The 20,325-nt window shown below is 58.2% G+C and overlaps 1 protein-coding gene across 7 annotated transcripts; it reads left to right on the plus strand.

The window, feature by feature from the left end:
- The first annotated feature begins 1,306 nt into the window (after positions 1–1,306).
- Positions 1,307–18,896, plus strand: SLC41A1 (solute carrier family 41 member 1). Of its 7 annotated transcripts, none has more exons than XM_058423428.1 (11): positions 1,307–1,483; positions 2,697–3,799; positions 6,960–7,067; positions 9,520–9,591; positions 10,330–10,474; positions 11,367–11,513; positions 12,308–12,455; positions 13,561–13,640; positions 14,416–14,550; positions 15,303–15,451; positions 16,539–18,896. In XM_058423428.1, the coding sequence occupies exons 2-11, from the start codon at positions 3,449–3,451 to the stop codon at positions 16,722–16,724; spliced, it is 1,521 nt and encodes a 506-aa protein (XP_058279411.1). In that variant the 5' UTR covers positions 1,307–1,483; positions 2,697–3,448; the 3' UTR covers positions 16,725–18,896. The 7 variants fall into 7 exon arrangements, with proteins under 7 accessions (XP_058279411.1, XP_039941292.1, XP_039941291.1 ...); XM_040085358.2 differs by lacking the exon at positions 1,307–1,483 and adding an exon at positions 2,069–2,155; XM_040085357.2 differs by lacking the exon at positions 1,307–1,483 and adding an exon at positions 2,070–2,187.
- Positions 18,897–20,325: the final 1,429 nt, after the last annotated feature.

Here is a 20,325-nt window from a genome sequence, read left to right on the forward strand (position 1 = left end):
AGGCAGCTTTTGTCCCCACACTTCCGCTTCCTGAGCCTGCAGCTGGGGAGCAGCGAGGTCACAGTTGGGTGCACGTTGTTTTTTGGGGAGGTGAGGGAAGAATGGAGGCTCCATCCTGGGGGAGGGATGGATTTTCCGAGTCGGGAAGGAAAGGTGAAGGTGGAAGCAGAGCCTTGCAGCCAGGTTTGTTTGGACAAAGGAGAGTGGAGGCTGGGCTGGAGGCAGGGTCTGGGGCGTGGAAGTTGGCTGGAGTTGGGATGTGCCTCTGGATGTCTCAAGTTTTCCGTGAGGTTTCTTTGCTGGTGGAGGTCCTGAGAATGAGTGAAGTGACCCCAAAGTCTCCTCATCCCTCAAAATCCCAGAACCCCAGGATGGTTTGGATTGGGAAGGACTTTAAACTCTTCTATTCCACCTCTGCCATGGCAGGGACACCTTCCACTGTCCCAGCTGCTCCCAGCCCTGTCCAGCCTGGCCTGGGACACTTCCAGGGATGCAGGAACAGCCTCAGCTGCTCTGGGCACCCTGTGCCAGGGCCTGCCCACCCTCCCAGGGAGGAATTCCTTCCCAATATCCCACCCATCCCTGCCCTCTGGCAGTTTAAAGCCGTTGCCCCTTGTCCTGGCACTCTCTGCCCCTATAAAAATCCCTTTCTCAGTGCTGCTTTCTCTAATCATCTCTCCTCTTCTGCTCCACACCTTCCGGTCACCCTCTCCTCCCAAAGCACCAAATATTCCAGGAAAACACCTCGCTGTGCCCGGTTCCTGATGGGAGCAGGCAGAGCTGAGGCAGCAGAGCCCAGAGCTTTGTGTCACAACGGATCCCTGCCCACGGCTGCTTCGGTTTCCCTAAGGAATGAAGTCACAGCTCCAGGCATGTCCCTGTGTCCATGTGGGAATGTGGCTCCCGTGCTGCCCTCCCCTTGCCCCTGCACACGTTCCGTGTCCCAGCCGCCCTCATTGGCCCAGAACGTGTCTCCAAGGCCTGGAGCTGGGATCACATCATCACCCTGAGTAATGGCTCGCTGCTGACTGTTTCCTGGGAGGAAAGGAAAGGCAGGAAGGAAAAACAACTGCTCAGAATTTCCACTCATGACAAGAAAAAAAAAAAAAAAAAAAAAAAAAAAAAGGGGAAATAAAAGGAAAGCATGAATCAGAGGAGCTGGTTCATTCAGGAGCACGGAATTCTACAGAGCAGCGAGGACCTGACCTCTGTAGCGGGAGGTTTTATGCTCTTTATTTTTTTGTTGTGGGGCAGTTTGGCATAAACAGAGGCAGAGTACGTGACAATATTCCCGAGCTTTTGTTCGGAGCTGCATCAGCCTGGCAGAGGCCTGAGATCCGGCGGGTGCCACTGAGCACAGCGGTGCTCCTTGGGTGGATCCAGCAGCGTGTCCCCGCACCCGGGGTGGCATCAGGGGCACCTGCGAACTGCCGGGGGCACGAGGGACACCCAGAGAGGGAGCCAGAGGGAGCAGGGAGAGCAGGTAAAGCCATGAGGGGATGGAGAGAGGGATGGAGGGAGTGACAGGATGGATGGAGGGATGGAGGGATGATGGACGGACTGACAGTATGGATGGAGGGATGGATGGATGGACTGATAGCAGGATGGATGATGGATGGATGGACTGACAGGATGGATGGATGGAGAGAGGGATGGATGGATGGACGGACTGACAGTATGGATGGAGGGACGGACTGACAGTCTGGATGGATGGACGGATGGATGGATGGACGGATGGATGGACGGATGGACGGACGGACTGACAGGATGGATGGATGATGGATGGATAGACTGACAGTATGGATGGACGGGCTGACAGGATGGACGGATGGATGGACAGACAGACGGACACTCCGCCCGCTCCCGCCCGCTGCGGACTCAGCCGCACGTGACCTCAGGCCCCGCCCGCGCGCCGCCAGGGGGCCGTGGCCTCCCACGCAGGGGGCGGGGCCAGACGTGACGCCACGCGCGCCGGACCAATGGGAGCGCGGCGCGGCGCGGCGGCCGCGGCCGTCAGTGGCCGGCGGTGATGTCAGGGCGGCGCTGGGCGGGGCTGGGCGCGGGGCGGCGGGGGAGCCACGGGGGAGCCGCGGGTACGGAGAGACCGGCACCGGGCGGGACCGGTACTGCGGGGACACGGCACCGGGCGGGACCGGTACTGCGGGGACACGGCACCGGGCGGGACCGGTACTGCGGGGACACGGCACCGGGCGGGACCTGACCGGTACCGCGGGGACACGGGCAGCGGCACCGCGGGGACACCGGCGCTTGGCGGGGGCACCGCGGGGACACGGGCAGCGGCACCGCGGGGACACGGGCAGCGGGACCGGTACCGCGGGGACCCGGTACTCGGCGAGGGGACCGGCCGGGCGGCAGCTCCGCTCGGCTCCGCTCATCCCCGCGGGACCCGCTCCGGGGCTCTGCGGGCGCTGCGGCAGCTCCGGCGCTGCGGCAGCGGCGGGCGGGAGGAGCCCCGGGCGCGGGATCGTCCTGCGGGTCCCTCCCGGGTGCCCCTCCCGGAGCGCGGCTCTGCCCCCGCTTCCCCCGGCTCAGCCCCTGAGCGTGGCCGGGCGTGCGGGAGAGCGGCCGAGGGACAGCCGGGGGTACGGCCGAAGCTCAGCATCTCTTGGGGGAAGGGGATGGAGCCGCTGCCGCGGGACCCCACGGCATATCGGCTTCGCTCCCGTGTGTTTCAGGTGAAAGAAGAGTTCTGGGGAAACCGCGTGAGATGCCAGGCTGTGCCAATGCCAGCCCCCACCCTGCAGCCCGCCCAGCTCCGTGAGTAACCTTCGCCGGGACCCGCTGCTGCTCTGAGGAACAACTGTGCTCGCCTCGTGCTGCTGGGTGAGAAATTCCTCTGCGGGAGGAGGAGGAGGAGGACGGCAGCAACACTCGAAGCCTGCTGGAATCGCTGGCTGTTCTGGCAGAAAACCCGCAGGAGCCTTCAAGCTGGAACTGTGCAGAGGGACAGTGCCGCCGGAGGAAGTGGCAAAGCCCCGGTGGCGAGAAGAGCCCGAGTGGGATCGTCTCTAAAAGCCAGTCCTCTCCTTCAGCGTCCCTTTAAGCTTCATTTCGTCTGGGTTTCACATCTGCTGGAAAACAAACCGGGATAAGGCACCACACACCCAGGGAGCAGAGCTTGGGTCGTGCCTGGCTGGCTGCACACACGGCGCTGGAGAGGGGCAGGGTTTTTCCAGGGGGAATTGCCGCCGTTCCCAGCTCCGGCCGTGTCCCCTGCTCCGTGTCCCCTGTCCCTGGGCGCCGCTTGATGGGGATCTCTGCCGCAGCAGCAGGCTCTGCACTCCCGGGCGGGCGAGCGGGGCTGGCACGGGGCGCTCCTGGATGCTGGGAAGGCCGTGTGGATAAGCTGCTGGCAGAAGATCCCTTCTGGAGCAGCTGCTGGCTGTAGGCCCACCGAGCCAAGGGTCAGGAGAGCCCGTCCTGCAGCATGACTTCCAAGCCGGAGCAGAAGGAGAGCCCCCAGGCCAACGGGGCCGTGGTGCCCGGGGACTGCCTGGCCAGCCCGGAGCCCTCGGAGTTCCTGGGGCCCGAGGGCTCCGCGGTGGAAGCGGTGGTGCTGGAGTCCCGTGCCAACGCCAAAGGGGTGAGGGAGGAGGATGCCCTGCTGGAAAACGGCAGCCAGAGCAACGAGAGCGACGACACCAGCACGGAGAGGGGTCCTGAGCCCGCCTCGCCCCTCAAGGAAACCTCGTTTTCCATCGGGCTGCAGGTGCTCTTCCCCTTCCTCCTGGCGGGCTTTGGCACGGTGGCCGCCGGGATGGTGCTGGACATCGTGCAGGTAGGGTGCCGGGCGGCTCCTGCCTCTGCACGCCGGCTGGGATTTGGGAATGCCGAGGGGTGGGAAAGCAGCTCCCTGGGGAGGGGGAGATGGGGACCCTCCCTCACCTCGTCCCCACCCTGCCTTTGGAAACGAGGCTCCGTTAATGGAGGGGATGTGTGGAGTGGAGGGAGGAGAGGACGCTGGCTCAGGCCGTGCAGCTGAAGCTGCTGCCTGGGAACTGAGAGCGCTCCGTGCGTGGCAGCTGGAGATAAATCCCTTCCCTGCTGCTGCCTGGTGACATCCCAGCCCCAGGGGCCGCTTCCCCTGGTCCCTTTCCCCCCTCGGGTGCTGGCCGTGCCGTTCCAGGCTCGTGCCAGCCCGGTTAATGTTCCTCTCGGTGTTTGCCAGACCGTGTGGATCATTCCAGAGCTTCCTGCACCACTTCCTCGTGCTCTGGAGGCCTCCAGGGTGACAGGGCTGACGGGGCGCTGCTCCTCCTGTGGGGCTGATTTTTAGGAAAGGCCAGCAGGGAGTTACCTGTGGATGAAAACCGAGGTGTTCCCCGTGGGAACGTGCCAGCCTGGCCGTGTTTCCATGTGGGAATGCAGCCTTTGCAAACCAAGGTTCCTGTGCTGGCCTCCACCGCATTCCCCGAGCGTGCCTGGCAGCAGATCAGCTTCTCCTTTGCCCTGCACGCCAGGCTGGTTAAAAAAAAAAAAAAAAATTAAAAAAATTTTAAAAAAACCCTTAAAAAAAAAGGTTAAAAAAAAAATCCCTCCCATCCCCGAGGCACAGAAGCGGGCTCCTCCCTGGGTTTCTGGCACTCCTGGGAGCTGTGGGCAGGCAGAAGGGCTCTGTGTGCTGGGGGCTGAGGTAAACGAGCCCTGGTGGTGTGGGCAGAGAGGCTCCAGTGCCAGCCCCGTGTGGGACCAGCCCAGAAGTCAGAGAGGGGGTTTTTTTGGGATCTGTGTGTGGTCAGGCAGACACTCCTGGCACTGTCCTGCCCAGAGCAGCGATTTCCCTGCGTGCCTTTGAGCTCTGGCCGTCCTTGTGGCCTCTCCTGGTGGAACCTGCCGGGGGAGCTGGGAAGGGACTCCAAACAGGAAAGGCTGGACGGGCTGAATTAATCCGGGAGAGATTTACTGGAATTGTTTTCTGAAAAATGAGGACGCTTCGAGCGTGTTTTCCCTGCGAAAAGCCCCTGCGAACTCACGCCTGGCTCTTCTGGAAGTTCCCCAAAGTGATTTGAGCCCAACCGAAAGTTTTTCCTGGAGCAGGCACAGCCCTTGTGGCCAGGCAGGGCTGGGAGGCTGCGCCTGTGTGCTCCTGCCGCGGCTGTTGCGGCCTTTAGGAGTAAAACTTCGTCACTCCTGCTTCCCACAGCAGCTCAGCGTGTGCCTGGGCAGCCTGTGCTGCCAGCAGCTCCAGCTGCCCTCAGCCTGGGCGTCAAATGAGCCGCCCTGCCAGGGACGGGGAGCTCTGTGGCGGTGCCACCCTCACCAGGGACAGGGTGGCACTGCCATGGAGAGAGAAATCCCTGTCCCTGGTGAGGGTGGCACTGCCATGGAGAGAGAGATCCCTGTCTCTGGTGAGGGTGGCACTGCCACAGAGAGAAATCCCTGTCCCTGCTGAGGGTGGCACTGTCACAGGGAGAAATCCCTGTCCCTGGTGAGGGTGGCACTGCCATGGAGAGAGAAATCCCTGTCCCTGGTGAGGATGGCACTGCCATGGAGAGAGAAATCCCTGTCCCTGGTGAGGATGGCACTGCCATGGAGAGAGAAATCCCTGTCCCTGGTGAGGGTGGCACTGTCACAGGGAGAAATCCGTGTCCCTGGTGAGGGTGGCACTGCCAAAGGCAGAAATCCGTGTCCCTGGTGAGGGTGGCACTGCCAAAGGCAGAAATCCCTGTCCCTGGTGAGGGTGGCACTGTCATGGAGAGAAATCCCTGTCCCTGGTGAGGATGGCACTGCCATGGAGAGAAATCCCTGTCCCTGGTGAGGGTGGCACTGCCAAAGGCAGAAATCCGTGTCCCTGGTGAGGGTGGCACTGCCAAAGGCAGAAATCCGTGTCCCTGGTGAGGGTGGCACTGTCACAGGGAGAAATCCGTGTCCCTGGTGAGGGTGGCACTGCCATGGGGAGAGAAATCCCTGTCCCTGGTGAGGGTGGCACTGCCATGGAGAGAAATCCCTGTCCCTGGTGAGGGTGGCACTGTCACAGGGAGAAATCCGTGTCCCTGGTGAGGGTGGCACTGCCAAAGGGAGAAATCCTTGTCCCTGGCAGGGTGGCACTGCCACAGGGAGCTCTGTGAGGGCTGAGCCTGGCACAGGGGACGTTTGAGGTGACGTTTGCAGGGTGACGGTCAGCCCATCCCCAGCTGGGGTTCCCGTGCTCTGTGTCCTCCAGGGAGGGTGCCAGGGTGGCAAACAGGAGAGGTTTGGGGCACTGGCAATGAAAGCAGGGCAGTGAGGTTTGGGGACAGCTCTCAGGGGTGTTTGTAAATGGCATAAAATCCTTTTTTTTATTTTTATTTTTATTTTTATTTTTATTTTGGAGCAGGTTTCTGTTTTCAGCTGCTCCCCTGTAAAGCTGCTTCCCCTGCAATTACTCCTTGGTTTTTTTTTTTCCTAAATAACTGTGGCTGCCTCTGTCCCTCAGCCCAGGGCAGCTGGAGAGGCAGAGGAGTTAGGAAATGCCTTAACAGGTAACAGGGAAAGGTGAATTCAGCGGGCTGGGTTTTGCATCCAAAAAAAAAAAAAATATATATATATATATATATATTTTCAAGACACACAGATAGGAAAGGCTGAGACTGAAAAACTTCAGCACTCGAATGTGCCAAAAACTGCGAGTATTGGGCAAAGCCTCTCCGTCTTTCCCTGCTGTGGCCTCTGGGTGTGTAAACACTTTGTCACTGGTGGCTCTTTGGGGGATTTTTCACTGGAAGTCGCTGGCTCAGAGCGGAGGTTTCGGCCCAGCAGGATCGTGTGGGCACTGCTGCAAATGTCACAAGGGGGGAAACCGCTGCAGGATTCCGAGTGTGGCAGCAGGGAGGGCACTGGCACGTCCCAGGGCAGTGCCAGGCGTCAGGGGTGACGATGAGGCGGCGACAGCCCGGGGCAGAGGTTGGTTCCGTTTAATGCTTTTATTTAATTTTATTGATTCTGCTTTAACCTTGCAGCACTGGGACGTCTTCAAATACGTGACTGAGGTGTTTATCTTGGTTCCTGCTTTGCTGGGCCTCAAGGGGAACCTGGAGATGACGCTGGCATCCCGCCTGTCCACAGCTGTGAGTGCCCAGGGCGCCGAGGAGGGACAGGGACAGGGAGCTGGGAGGGGCTGGGCAGGTGAAATCCCCAAAATTCGCCGTGTGGAGGACAGCAGGCAGCAGAGCTGGGGCCCAGCCGTGCTGGGAAGGTGTTCTCACCCCGCTGGGCTGATGGCTTTTGCAGGATTAATGGTCCTGAGGCTCTGCTGACAGCTCGGTTCCTGCTGCTGGGGGCACGGGCTGTGAGCTGGCTGGGATCCAGCTTTTCCACGGGAGCTGGGTGCAGGAATGTCAGCAGAGCAGCTGGCAGGAGCCAGGGCCGGGAGGGAGCCTGGGGACAGCTGTGAGGGGCACTGCCAGCCTCTTCCAGCGATGGAGATCTCAGCTGGGTGTTTCCCCTGCTGGGATTCACCCTGGAGCTCCCCGTTCCCGGAGGATCCCTGAGCTCCTGAGGGCCAGGACAGGCTCTGGCAGCTCCTCAGGGCTCTGTGTGAGCCCAGGGATTGCTCTGTGGCTCTGCTGGAGCTGAGCAGGGACCCAGCCAGCCTCAGCTGGCAGGGACAAGGACAGGGACAAGGACAAGGACAAGGACGCTCCCTCCTTCTGTAAAGCATCTCCAGCCCCACATCCCTGCATCCCCGTGGTGGGCAGCTTGGGAACTTCCCCCTGCCTGCTGCCGAGCTCTGAACTCCTTGGGATGGGAATTCCTGAGGGGAGGCCCTGCAGGAGGCAGCCTGCTCCTGGCTGATGTTCCTGGCGTGTTCCAGGGAGCTGCCTGGGGAGCTCTCGCTGGGGCTGGAGGGACGGAGAGCAAACCCTGCTGGGCTCCTTCCCTCCCTGCCAGCCCTGCCCTGGCTGCAGGAGAGGGCCCAGCAGAGCTGCAGGGGTCTGGATCTGCCCTGCCAGCACCTCTGCTCTGGCTCCCTGTGCCTGGCTGCTGTGGCTGCTCCTGTGCCCGGGCTCTGGGAGGAACAAATCCCTGGGAAACAAATCCCTGCGTTCTGTTCTCCCTGCCTGGACCCTCGCTGTCCCAGCCACAGGCACCTGCTGGCCCCGGCCGCCTTCTGGGGGGGACAAAGGCAGCGTTGGCACCTGCGTGTCCCCTCCTGGGGCTGGCAGGGGCGGCCTTTTGGCAGAGGAAGGAGCCCCGTGGCAAGTCAGGAATGCTGAACTTTGCCCGCTGGTGGCTGCGGCAGGGGCACGGGGACGCGGGCACAGGGAGCTCCTGTCCCCGAGCCGACCCTTCAGCCAGGTTTGGCCTCTGCCTCCCCTGCTGTGCCTGTGCAACCCCGGGATCACGGGCTCGGCAGGGCTGCCAGGCACCCCCGGGGTCACCCAGGAGCTCTGGTGCCGGGCGTGTGACGGGAGCTCTCTGCCCCCTGCCCGCAGCTTCCCCGGCTGGATCCCGAGCTCTTCCCTCAGGGGAGCAGCCTGGAGTGGCTGCTCAGGCTTGGGGTTCCTAATTAGAGCTGCTCTAAGGCACCTCCGAAATTCCTTTCACAATTAAGAGGCAGAACTCCCCCCTCAGTTAAAGGATTAAAATCCCGTTGTTGCCCGTGACTGCAGCGAGGCCGAGTTAATCCCGGCCTAATTGCCGTGGGGCTGGAATTTTAAGGTCAGGCTTCACGTGGGGCTCAAATTCCTGCGCTGGATGTGCTGCTCCAGCCAACTTGTTGTTGGTTTGCCCCCCATCCCTTCCTCCTCTCTGCCCAGAATGACTTTCCCCAGAGATGGGGGCGTCTCAGTAAAACGAGCTCTCAGCAAGGAGAGCAGGGGGATTAATTAATCAATGAAGTCTCGTTTTCTTTTCCACCTCAGAGGGGAGGAACTTGCTGCCGTGCTGTTGTGCACAGCACCTCCGAGGTGCATTTCCCACCCCAGTGTTGGAACCTCTCCCTTGTTTCCTGAGTCCATCAGCTTCTAATGATGCAAATTGGATGTAGATTTATCCCTTCTTCCCCAGGAAGACGCTGCAGGTGGCAGGGAGGAGCAGGGCTGGTGCCCTGCAGCCGTTCCTCTGGGTTTTTTTGGATGGTACCCCAGGAATGGAAGCGATTTCCATCTCCTGGTTACCCCAGCCAGCACCTCCCGGTGCCAGGTGTCCCCGGTGCCACGCTCTCTGCGTCCCCACGTGGCACCAGCTCTGTTTGCTCAGCTTTTGCCAGGAGCAGGAGGATTTGGTGCCAGCTGTGCCCCAGGAGCTGACCTGAGGCTCTGCACCCCTGGCCTGAGGGGCAGCTTGACCCCAGCCAGCGATTTCCACGAGAAATGAGGTTTTTGGCCGCTTTTGCAACGTTCCCGTCAGGTTTTTTGGTTGATGAGGATTCCCCTTCACGCTCCCTTTCCTGCTGATGGATTCCCCTGTAGGAGCTGAGGGTCTGAGGCGCTCTCCTGCCCCTGGCACGCAGGAATTTGGCCGTGGTCAGGTGTGAAGGGCTGTCGGGCTTCACTGCTGTCTCATTTCCTCTCACAGGCGAACATTGGCCAAATGGATACACCCAAAGAGCTCTGGAAGATGATTACAGGGAACATGGCTCTGATACAGGTCAGGAGAGGGAAGGGGGGTGTCTCCAAGCAGCCCTGGCAGGTGTGGGAGGTTGAAAAGCCCGGGTTTTGCTGTTTGCTGTCAGCATTCAGTGTCTGATGGGGAGGAGGCGGCGCCTTTATGGCCCTGCAGGTCGGACTGGGCGTTTCCAGCGGGTTCTCATCCCCTTTGGGTGGGGTTTCCCTCTCAGAATGAAACCATGGGTTGCTTTGCCTTGGAAGGGACCCCAAAGCTCCTCCGTTCCCCTTCCCCTGTCCCAGGCTGCTCCAAGCTGGGCACTTCCAGGGGTGAGGGTCTCCTGGCCATCCCTGTGCTGGGCACTTCCAGGGGTGGGGATCACCTGGACATCCCTGTGCTGGGCACTTCCAGGGGTGAGGGTCTCCTGGCCATCCCTGTGCTGGGCACTTCCAGGGGTGAGGGTCTCCTGGCCATCCCTGTGCTGGGCACTTCCAGGGGTGAGGGTCTCCTGGCCATCCCTGTGCTGGGCACTTCCAGGGGTGAGGGTCTCCTGGCCATCCCTGTGCTGGGCACTTCCAGGGGTGGGGATCACCTGGACATCCCTGTGCTGGGCACTTCCAGGGGTGAGGGTCTCCTGGACATCCCTGTGCTGGGCACTTCCAGGGGTGAGGGTCTCCTGGCCATCCCCTCCCTGTGCTGGGCACTTCCAGGGGTGAGGGTCTCCTGGCCATCCCCGGCGCTGTTTCGGCGCCTCGGTGACGCTCTGCTCTCCGTCCCCAGGTGCAGGCCACCGTGGTTGGCTTCCTGGCCTCCCTTGCAGCCGTGGTGTTCGGCTGGATCCCGGACGGGCACTTCAGCCTGGCGCACGCCGTGCTGCTGTGTGCCAGCAGCGTGGCCACCGCCTTCATCGCCTCGCTGGTGCTGGGTGAGAGCACCTCGGGCAGCGCTGGGGGTTCAGCGTCTTCTGTGCTGGCAGGCACCGACCCCCCCCCGGGAAAACGCCGCTTTTGAACTGAGGGCTTAAAAAAGGCTTCCAAAACCCAGCGACGGCACTGGGGTGGCGGGCGCGTGGTGTTTGAATAGAAGTGTGTGAGGTCGCAGGGTGGAGTAAAGTTTAATGTTTTAGCATATAGTAATAGATATAAATATTATATTTATATAAATTTTTATATATATATTTTTATATAAATATATATATATAAATTTATATAAATCTATATAAATTTATATAAATATATATTTATATAAATTTATATAAATATATATATTTATATAAATATTATATTTAGCATATAATAATAGATATAAATAAATACTGTTTAGCATATAGTAATAGATATAAAGCAAGATGGAGGGTTTAGGGCAGAGGCCAGTCCTTATTTGTTCAACTTCTTCTTCGTGGGGCTAAGCACTATTTTGTAATTAGATAAAAAAATCCGCCCTGCGGGCCACGGGTAGTCAGTTATTAAGTTAAAAGTAAAAATAATTTAGGTGTCGTTTCATAATTAGACGGTTCTTAAAAGGCCTGGTGAAGAAATAGAGACAAAGCCATTTTTTACTTTGCTAGCTGGAGCTCACAGTTAATAAGACTGTACTAGAGATGAGAATTAACAAACATCTGAGTCCAAACCAAAAATACCGTCTTGAGCATTTAATCCTAATTCTAAGGAAAAGAAAAAAGATTGAAAAAACAACATTTAATGGTGCCCTGTGTGAGGATTGAACTCACACCCCCTCTGTGCACCTCCTCCTGAAATATTCACCTCCCCTGGGCCTTATCTGGTGGGTTTGTTTGTTTTCCCTCTTTCTGGCTGCAGGCATGATCATGATCGGGGTCATCATCGGCTCCAGGAAGATGGGGATCAACCCTGACAACGTGGCCACGCCGATTGCTGCCAGCCTGGGCGACCTCCTCACCCTGGCCCTGCTCTCAGGGATCAGCTGGGGCTTGTACAAGGAGCTGGGTGAGGAGAGCAGGAGAGCTTTTGTCCCTGGCGGTGTCCCCCGCTCATTCCGCCCGCGCCGTTTTGGGGCTCCCGCTCTGGAGCTCCCTCAGCTCGGGTCGGGGGTGGGAAGGGATCTTCTCACTGCCTCCTCCTCTCCAGGTGAGGGGGGCTCAGGGAGAGGTTGGCCCCTTCCAGGTGCTTGGCTGGGGCTGGAGCAGGGGGAGGAGGCAGATTTGGGTTCCATCTGCTGAGCTGGCAGCTCCAGCCGGGGATCCTCGGGGCAGGGCTGCAGCTGGAGGCTCCCAGGTTCCTCCTCCTCCTTCTCCTCCTCCTCCTCCTTCTCCTCCTCCTCCTCCCTCCTCCTTCCTCCTCCTTCCTCCTCCTTCCTCCTTCATCCTCCTTCCTCCTCCTTCTTTCTTCTTTCTTCTTCTTTCTTCTTCTTCTGCTCCTCCTCCTCCTTCCTCCTCCTTCCTCCTCCTTCCTCCTCCTTCCTCCTTCTTCTTCCCTCCTCCTCCTTCCTCCTCCTCCCCCGGGACGTGGGGCTGTGACTCGGCCAGGTCCATCCAGGGGTGAAGGAGGATCCTGCCCAGGCCTGGGAGGTGGGGATGAGCAGCTGGGGTTGGAGAGATCCCGCTCGGATCCGCTGGGGAGCAGCCCCGAGTGTTTCGCTGTGCCCCCGTGGGTGCAGCTCAGCCCCTGGAGGAGGAACCAGCACGGAATGACCCTGCAGAGCCCAGCCAGGCTTCCCTGCCCTCCCCGGAGCGCCTGAGGGATTGGGCTTTGATTTCTCCGCTCCCTCCTCCTCTCCCCAGAGAGCAAAGCCTACGTGAACCCCTTGGTGTGCGCCTTCTTCATCTCCCTGCTGCCCATCTGGGTGATCCTGGCCAAGAGGAGCTCTGCCACGCGCGAGGTGCTCTACTCGGGCTGGGAGCCCGTCATCATCGCCATGGCCATCAGCAGGTGGGGCTGGCCCTGTCCCCAAAGCCTCCCCGGGCTCGTCCCACTCAATTCCGGGCCCAGAAAATCCTCAACACCTTGTGCATGCAGGTCCAAATACAAAAAACAAACAAACAAACAAACAAAAAGAATACAGGGCTCGAGCTGAGACCTTGGGAAATGCTTTCCTAGATTGGAGACCGTGAGTGAAAATGTGAGTTTGTAGTTCGGGTGGAAACACATTAAGCTAAGCAGTGGAAAGTTTTAGAGGTTGAAGTTGAAGATACAGAAGTAGTTACAAAGGTAATAAGAGGCTTTAAGGTGTAGCTCTGAAAGTTTGTGTGTCGTGGGGTGATTGGTGAGGGAAGCCTGCGCTGTGAGACAAATTAATTAGGGATTTGGTGTGAAAGTAAAAAAACCATTCTTTGTGGCAGTGGTTTGTTGGCTAATTAACTGTGGGAACGCACCCCACACCCCAGCAGGAGCTTCCACACAGGGAAAGGTTTAAGACTCACTCCTTGCTGTGCTAATAAGGTAAAAAGGACCCAGAAGTTTCTTCGCTGTCCTGGCAGTAATTGTCTCAACGCCGAGACAAAAACACTGTCAGTCTCTTTAGCTGTTCCTCAGAGATGCAGCTGCTCTCTGTTGCGCTGTTTGCCAAAAAAAAACCCCCAAATCCTTCAGTGCTTGAGCACGAGGCTCCTCGGCATTCTCGGGGTGTTGTAGCAGGTGTGTGGGGCCCATCCCTACACTGGGAGCAGCTTTGCTCTCTTGTTTTGTGTTATTTTCTTGTCTTATTAAAACCTTTTTGCTTTGCCAAATAACTGGTGAGATTATGCCGTCTCACTGGTTATTTAAGCTGTTTTCTGTGAGGTGCTGGGCACCCTCAGAGGTGTTGAGCCCTCGCAGAGCTGATCACACCTGGCTGCTGGAGAAATGCAATAATTAACCTTTAAAAGACCTCGTGATCCTGGGACCCCTGAGGATCAGTAACCACGGGCTTTGGGCCTGTGGTGGAGACGTTCTCACCCGTGGATGAGGCAGCAGCAATAAATAAAGCTCTGAAAGCTCCTGAAGTGATCCCGTCCCTCCTAAGGGCCAGCACTGACCTCCCCATGTCCCCCTGCAGCGTCGGGGGCCTGATCTTGGACAGGACGGTGTCGGACCCCAACTTCGCTGGCATGGCAGTTTTCACACCCGTCATCAACGGTGAGTGCTGCCCCAGCCCGGGCTGCTGGAATTCTCTGGGATTTCAGCACAGTAATTCTCCTTTTTGGGGTGCACAGGTTTGGCTGCTCCCGTGCCACCCTTCCAGGTGAAAGGCTTGGGAGGCTATTCCCTAAAAAACCACATTTTCAGGGACGACTTCATTTCCTTAGCAGACCCAAAGAGACTTTTCTCTCTAAGAGAACTGATTAAGGACTATTTTATAGGCGGTAAACTGCCCCTGCAACCGTCACGCTTTATTCCTCCTGTCTGGTGGAACACCCCCATCTTCCAAAATATTCACCTTGTGGCACCTGGCAGCGCAAAGATTTGTATTCTTCACCTTAGGGTCAGGAAATCCGGTGTAAAGCTCTCACCTCCTTTCTGCCCGCTCAACCAAACTGCCCGCTGAAAACTTTTTTAAATTGTGTATTTTTTTTTGCAATAGGTGGAGCTAACTCCGAGCCGGCGCACCTCGCGCTGGTGGCTTCCACGGTTTCACGTGGAAAATAATGGTTTTGCCATTCCCGTGTGCCTTTTGGTGCCTGACTCATCACTTCTGCTCCGTGCATTTCTTCCACCCCTGAGCTGCTTCGCCCTTACTCAGGGACCTGAGGGGGAACGGCCACAGCTTTGTCCCAGCTCCTCACATCCCACAAAACCAGAACTGGGGTCAAACCCCCGGGATTGTCCTACGCAATCCCAGCAGCTGGCACTTCCAGCTGTGCCCCTGAGCACAGCTCCGGGATGTGCCCTGAGCTCCGTTTGTGCCCTGCAGGCGTGGGTGGCAACCTGGTGGCAGTGCAAGCCAGCCGCATCTCCACCTACCTGCACATGAGCGGGGTGCCAGGAGACAGCCCCGGGACGGCCCCTCGGAAGTGCCCCAGCCCCTGCAGCACCTTCTTCAGCTCAGGTACGGCCCTGGGGTGCAGGGCTCGGTGCCAGCCGAGCTCCTGGAGCGCTCTCACGGCCCAGGGGGGCTCAGCGCTGCTCCCCTGCCCTCTGCTGGGTGGGGGGATGTGGGTGTGGGATGTCCTGAGCTGGAGGGGAGCCACGGCATCATCCAGACACCCCGGAATCACCAGCATCATCCAGACGCCCCCAAATCCCCGCCAGGCTGCGGGCCTCGGGTCAGGGCGTTGTTAGCACTTGGGGACGGCGGTAATAATGACACAGTGACTCTCCCCGGTCTCTGAGGTAGAAGAGGTGTTTGTTTTTCACCATCCATTTTTTTTTAGAGACAGTTCTGAGCAGGAAACACGATTGGACACTCAGAGCAAACAGCTCTCGGCTGCTTTTAATGGGTAAACAAGAAGTTGGAAAAACACCGCCTGAAAATGGTTTTCTACCTTACGGGTTTTCCACCCTAAAGGTGTTTCACCTTCTCAGGATTTGTTTTTGATTCCTCCTCACAGTTTTTCAGGCCAGTGTGAGAATGTTGTGTGACTTGATTTCACACAGACTCAGACTCTGCTGTTGCAGCCTGGTCTCTTTCAGCGTCCACGTCACGGAGTCACGGGACGGTTTGGGTGGGAAGGGACCTTAAACCTCGCCCAGCTCCCAGTACCCCAGCTTGCTCCCAGCACCCCAGCTTGCTCCCAGCCCTGCCCAGCCCGGCCCTGGCGCCCTGCAGGGTGTAAATCCTGCCTGCTGTTCCCTTTGCAGACGTGAACTCCCGCTCTGCCCGCGTGCTCTTCCTGCTGGTGGTGCCCGGGCACTTGGTGTTCCTCTACACCATCCACTCCATGCAGGGCGGACACACCACGCTCACCCTCATCTTCATCCTCTTCTACATGACAGCAGCGCTGCTCCAGGTGAGCTGGGAGCCCCCAGGGGGCTGGGCTGGCTCGGGGGACACGGGTGTCACCTGCACTGGGGACCTGACCTCACCTTGTCCCTGCCTGAGATCCCAGGCAGAGCTGAGTCGCTCCTTGGTGGATGTCTGCACACACAATTTCTCCATCCTGCCGTTCCTGGGGGGTTCAGAATCTGCCTTTTGTCTCTTTTAAGTCCTTTTGGTAGCCTGGGAATGGCAGGGCCAGGCAGGGCTCAGGAGCTGTGGCTGTGTTTCCTGGGAATGGCAGGGCTCAGGAGCTGTGGCTGTGTTTTCCTGGGAATGGTTTTCCTGGGCCAGGCAGGGTTCAGGAGCTGTGGCTGTGTTTCCTGGGAATGGTTTTCCTGGGAATGGCAGGGCTCAGGAGCTGTGGCTGTGTTTCCTGGGCCAGGCAGGGCTCAGGAGCTGTGGCTGTGTTTCCTGGGAGTGGTTTTCCTGGGCCAGGCAGGGCTCAGGAGCTGTGGCTGTGTTTCCTGGGCGAGGCAGGGCTCAGGAGCTGTGGCTGTGTTTCCTGGGCCAGGCTCAGGAGCTGTGGCTGTGTTTCCTGGGAATGGTTTTCCTGGGAATGGCAGGGTTCAGGAGCTGTGGCTGTGTTTCCTGGGAATGGCAGGGTTCAGGAGCTGTGGCTGTGTTTCCTGGGCCAGGCAGGGCTCAGGAGCTGTGGCTGTGTTTCCTGGGCCAGGCTCAGGAGCTGTGGCTGTGTTTCCTGGGCCAGGCAGGGCTCAGGAGCTGTGGCTGTGTTTCCTGGGCCAGGCTCAGGAGCTGTGGCTGTGTTTCCTGGGAATGGTTTTCCTGGGCCAGGCAGGGCTCAGGAGCTGTGGCTGTGTTTCCTGGGCCAGGCTCAGGAGCTGTGGCTGTGTTTCCTGGGCCAGGCAGGGCTCAGGAGCTGTGGCTGTGTTTCCTGGGCCAGGCTCAGGAGCTGTGGCTGTGTTTCCTGGGCCAGGCAGGGCTCAGGAGCTGTGGCTGTGTTTCCTGGGCCAAGCTCAGGAGCTGTGGCTGTGTTTCCTGGGAATGGTTTTCCTGGGCCAGGCAGGGCTCAGGAGCTGTGGCTGACGTGGCTCTTGCAGGTCCTGATCCTGCTCTACATCGCAGACTGGATGGTGCACTGGATGTGGGGCCGGCACCTGGACCCCGACAACTTCTCCATCCCGTACCTGACAGCTCTGGGGGACCTGATTGGGACGGGGCTGCTGGCCCTCAGCTTCCACGTGCTCTGGCTCATCGGTGACCGGGACTCCGACGTGGGGGATTAAATCCTCCTCCCTCCCCACAGCTCTCCTCCTTCCCTCTGTCGTTTCCTCGCTTCCCCCTCCTCCTGCCCCATCTCTCCCTCTCTCGAGACTTCACCTTTGATACTGGATTCTCATTATTTTCAATGGGAATTTTACGTGGTTTATATTTCAAGCCGAGTTTGTACAGATCTATCTAGTTTTAGGGAGGACGGACAAACAAACAAAGTGTAACGAGACAATCACCAAGTGCAATTTTCGTAGCAGTTGTGTCTGAGCCCGGGTTCCAGTGAAGTTCCTGCCCAGCCAGGTGGTGCTGGGAGCTGCCCCTGCCCACCCCCTCCAGGTGAAGGGCTGCTTTTTTTTTCGCTTCATAAGCGTTTTAAACCCTGCAGGCCCAGCTCAGCTTCCTGCTGAGCCGAGTTCAGCCCCAGGGCTGAGGGCACAGGGGACCCCTGCCTTGGCTCTCCCGCATCCAAAAACGGGCAGTGTCGGTGAGGGGGGTGAGGAGGATGGTGAGGAAGGCTCCTGTGTTCACCCCAGGGATGTGAGTGAGCTCATGTGGGAGCCCCAGCCCCTGGCTGGGCCCTGCTGGCAGCTTCAGGCTCCCTTTTGCCCCCCAGCCCAGACCTCAGTGTGTTCCTTCCGCCCTGCTGAGCCGAGTTCAGCTGCTCTGAGCTTCACCCCGAGGGGCTGGGAGCTCTCCCCAGCCACCATCCCCACTTCCAGCTGCCAGAGATCCCCGGCTGGAGCGCTCCTGGGCGCTGTCTCCCTGTGCTGCTCCGTGTCCCTGGCTGTCCCGGAGGGGTGGGTGGACAAACAGCTCCTGGGCTTTGTGTCCAGGTTTCCTTTTGGTTGCTGAGTGCTGCTGAGGGGCCCCTTGCAGCCAGGAGGGAGCCCCCCAGCAGCTCCCCCAGCTGAGGTGTTCCCAGCTGGGGAGGAGCACTTGCTTAGGGAAGGACACCCGTGGGCTCCACGGGATTTCTCTGCCTGTGTGGGTCCAAAACAGCTGGAAGTGCAGCACAGCTGGATGGCTGGAGCCCGGGCTCTTGGTGCAGCTCTGTGCAACCCCTGTCGTGGTGTGAGGGCTGGGGTTGGGGTTCAGCCCAGCTGGGGAGCGCAGGATTCCCGCCCCTGCTGCTTTTTGTGCTGCTCAGGTCAGGGCTGGCTGAAATTCCTTCTCTTCCCCTCAGGCCCAGCTGGGAGGGCAGCAAAAAGCCAGAGCTGGTGCAGCCAGGTGGGCAAAGGGAGACCAAAGTTAGTCCAGGACCATTGTGCCAGCCCAGGGTCTGGGCGCGGAGCTGGGACATCCAGGGATGACGCTGTTGGAGAAGAGGGTCAGGATTAGGGAGTTCTGGAATTCCAGAACAGCTGGAGCCAAACCGGGCTCTTGGCTGCTCCAGGCCCTCTCTGGAGTTGTGCAAACCCTCCCCTGCTGCTGGAGGTGTGCAGGAGGCAGAGGTGGGCTCCTTGGCCCCTCAGAGGAGCAGGTGTTGTATTTTGGAGATGATTTCCCCCTTTCTCCCCTTGCTAATCCAGCATCAGGCTCCCTGCCCCTCCTCTTTGCTCCGTGTCCTGTGTGGGAGCAGCTCTGATCTCCTCTCCCCACTCTGGTGACATTTCACACATCTCCTCTGGCCAAAGCTGTGCTCAAAGTGAAAAAAAAAAAACAAAACCCAACCACAAACCCAGCGCTGTCCCTGCAGTGCTGAGCTCTCAGCCCAGGGACTTCTGCAATACTTTCTGGAATATTCTCAGCTGCTCACCTGATTTCCCTGCCTGATCTTGAGGGATAAATGCAATTCCTTCCATTAACACTTCAGCTTTTTGGGATGTAGAGAGAAACTCTGCTGGTGTCACATCACCACTTAATCCCCCAGGAAGAGATTTCCCGGAGGAGGAATCTGCCTCTCCTGGTGGGGCTGGGGGCTGTGTACGTTAAAGATGGTCAAAGGTGTGCTTGGGCAGTGGTCAGGGAAGAATTTCATTTAAAACTGAGGAATACTGATGGAAAAACAAAGCAAAGCAAAACTCTTCCCACTGGTTGCACTCCAATGCATGCCTACTCTACAGCTGCCTGCAGATGAAAATCCTGGTTTACTCTTTTATTAAAGGAAAAAGACTGTCTTAATTATTTATAGTTCCTATAACTGACAGATGTCGACCTAATGGATAAATTATATTTGGTTAAATAAAGATGACATTTATTTATGTGGACTGTGGTCTTTTTTTTTTTTTTTTTTTTTTTTGGTTTTTTTGTTTTTTTTTCCTTCAGGTCGAAGGCCCCTCTCAGGTTTTGAAGCTTATTTGAGCTCGGGCTGCAGCTCTTTTGATAGGAGAGTTACGAAAATCAAACAAATTGCTGGGCATGAAGCAAACTGGGATTACTGTGAGTGCCAGGTGACCCCGGCCGTGCCCTGGGTCAGGTCCTGGCAGCTCCTGGGGGCTCCCAGCAGGATTCCAGGTGTTTGTTCTGGATTCAGAGGCCGGGTCGTGCTCCCCGAGAGCTGCTGGCACTCTGCCTCTCGCTGCTGATTCCGTGGAACAAGGGGGTTCTGCACCTCCTGGGGGGCAGAAGAGCCCCTGGGTTTGCAGGGATTGGTGTTTCCCTGCAGGGCTGTGCCTGCAGCTCGCCCAGAGCAGGAGCTTGGGGCAGAATCCCAAAGGAAAGCCTCGGGTTTGGGGAGCAGCCCCCCAGACCCTGCTGATTTCACACACTGGGGTGAATATTGGGGTGCTGGGGCATATCCTGCTCTCCTGGGGCTGTGTTGGCCTTTCCTCCTTGGGGGAAGGAGCAGGAGCTGCAGAAAGAAACATCTTGGAGAAACCCCAGCAATAGCGGAGCCTCATTTAAAAATTGAAAAAATTTAAAAATTATCATTAAATTATTCTTAATTTTAAAAAATAAAATTAGCTTTTAAAAACATTTAATTAAAAAATGAAAATCTGCTGGGAGGGTGTTTGTGCATGTTGTGGGGCAGGGGCTGGGGGTGCAGGGGATGTGCAGGGCAGGGTTTGGGGGTGCAGGGATCAGGATCGGGGGACACACGGGCTGAATCTGGGGATACAGGGAATGTGCAGGGCAGGGTTTGGGGGTGCACGGGGCTGGGGTGCACAGGGCAGGGTTTGTGGGTACAGCAGATGTGCAGGGTTGGATCTGGGGGTGCTCAGGGCAGGATGTGCTGACACAGCAGATGTGCAGGGTTGGATCTGGGGGTGCTCAGGGCAGGATGTGCTGACACAGCAGATGTTCAGGGTTGGATCTGGGGGTGCTCAGGGCAGGATCTGCTGACACAGCAGATGTTCAGGGTTGGATCTGGGGGTGCTCAGGGCAGGATCTGCTGACACAGCAGATGTTCAGGGCTGGATCTGGGGGTGCACAGAGCAGGATGTGCTGACACAGCAGATGTTCAGGGCTGGATCTGGGGGTGCACAGAGCAGGATGTGCTGACACAGCAGATGTGCAGGGCTGGATCTGGGGGTGCTCAGTGCAGGATGTGCTGACACAGCAGATGTTCAGGGCTGGATCTGGGGGTGCACAGGGCAGGATGTGCTGACACAGCAGATGTTCAGAGCTGGATCTGCCGGTGCCCGGCGCCGGCTCCGGATGAAGGCAGCGAACTAC

Source organism: Hirundo rustica, chromosome 24 (assembly GCF_015227805.2).
Source record: "Hirundo rustica isolate bHirRus1 chromosome 24, bHirRus1.pri.v3, whole genome shotgun sequence".
Taxonomy (NCBI): Eukaryota; Metazoa; Chordata; class Aves; order Passeriformes; family Hirundinidae; genus Hirundo; species Hirundo rustica.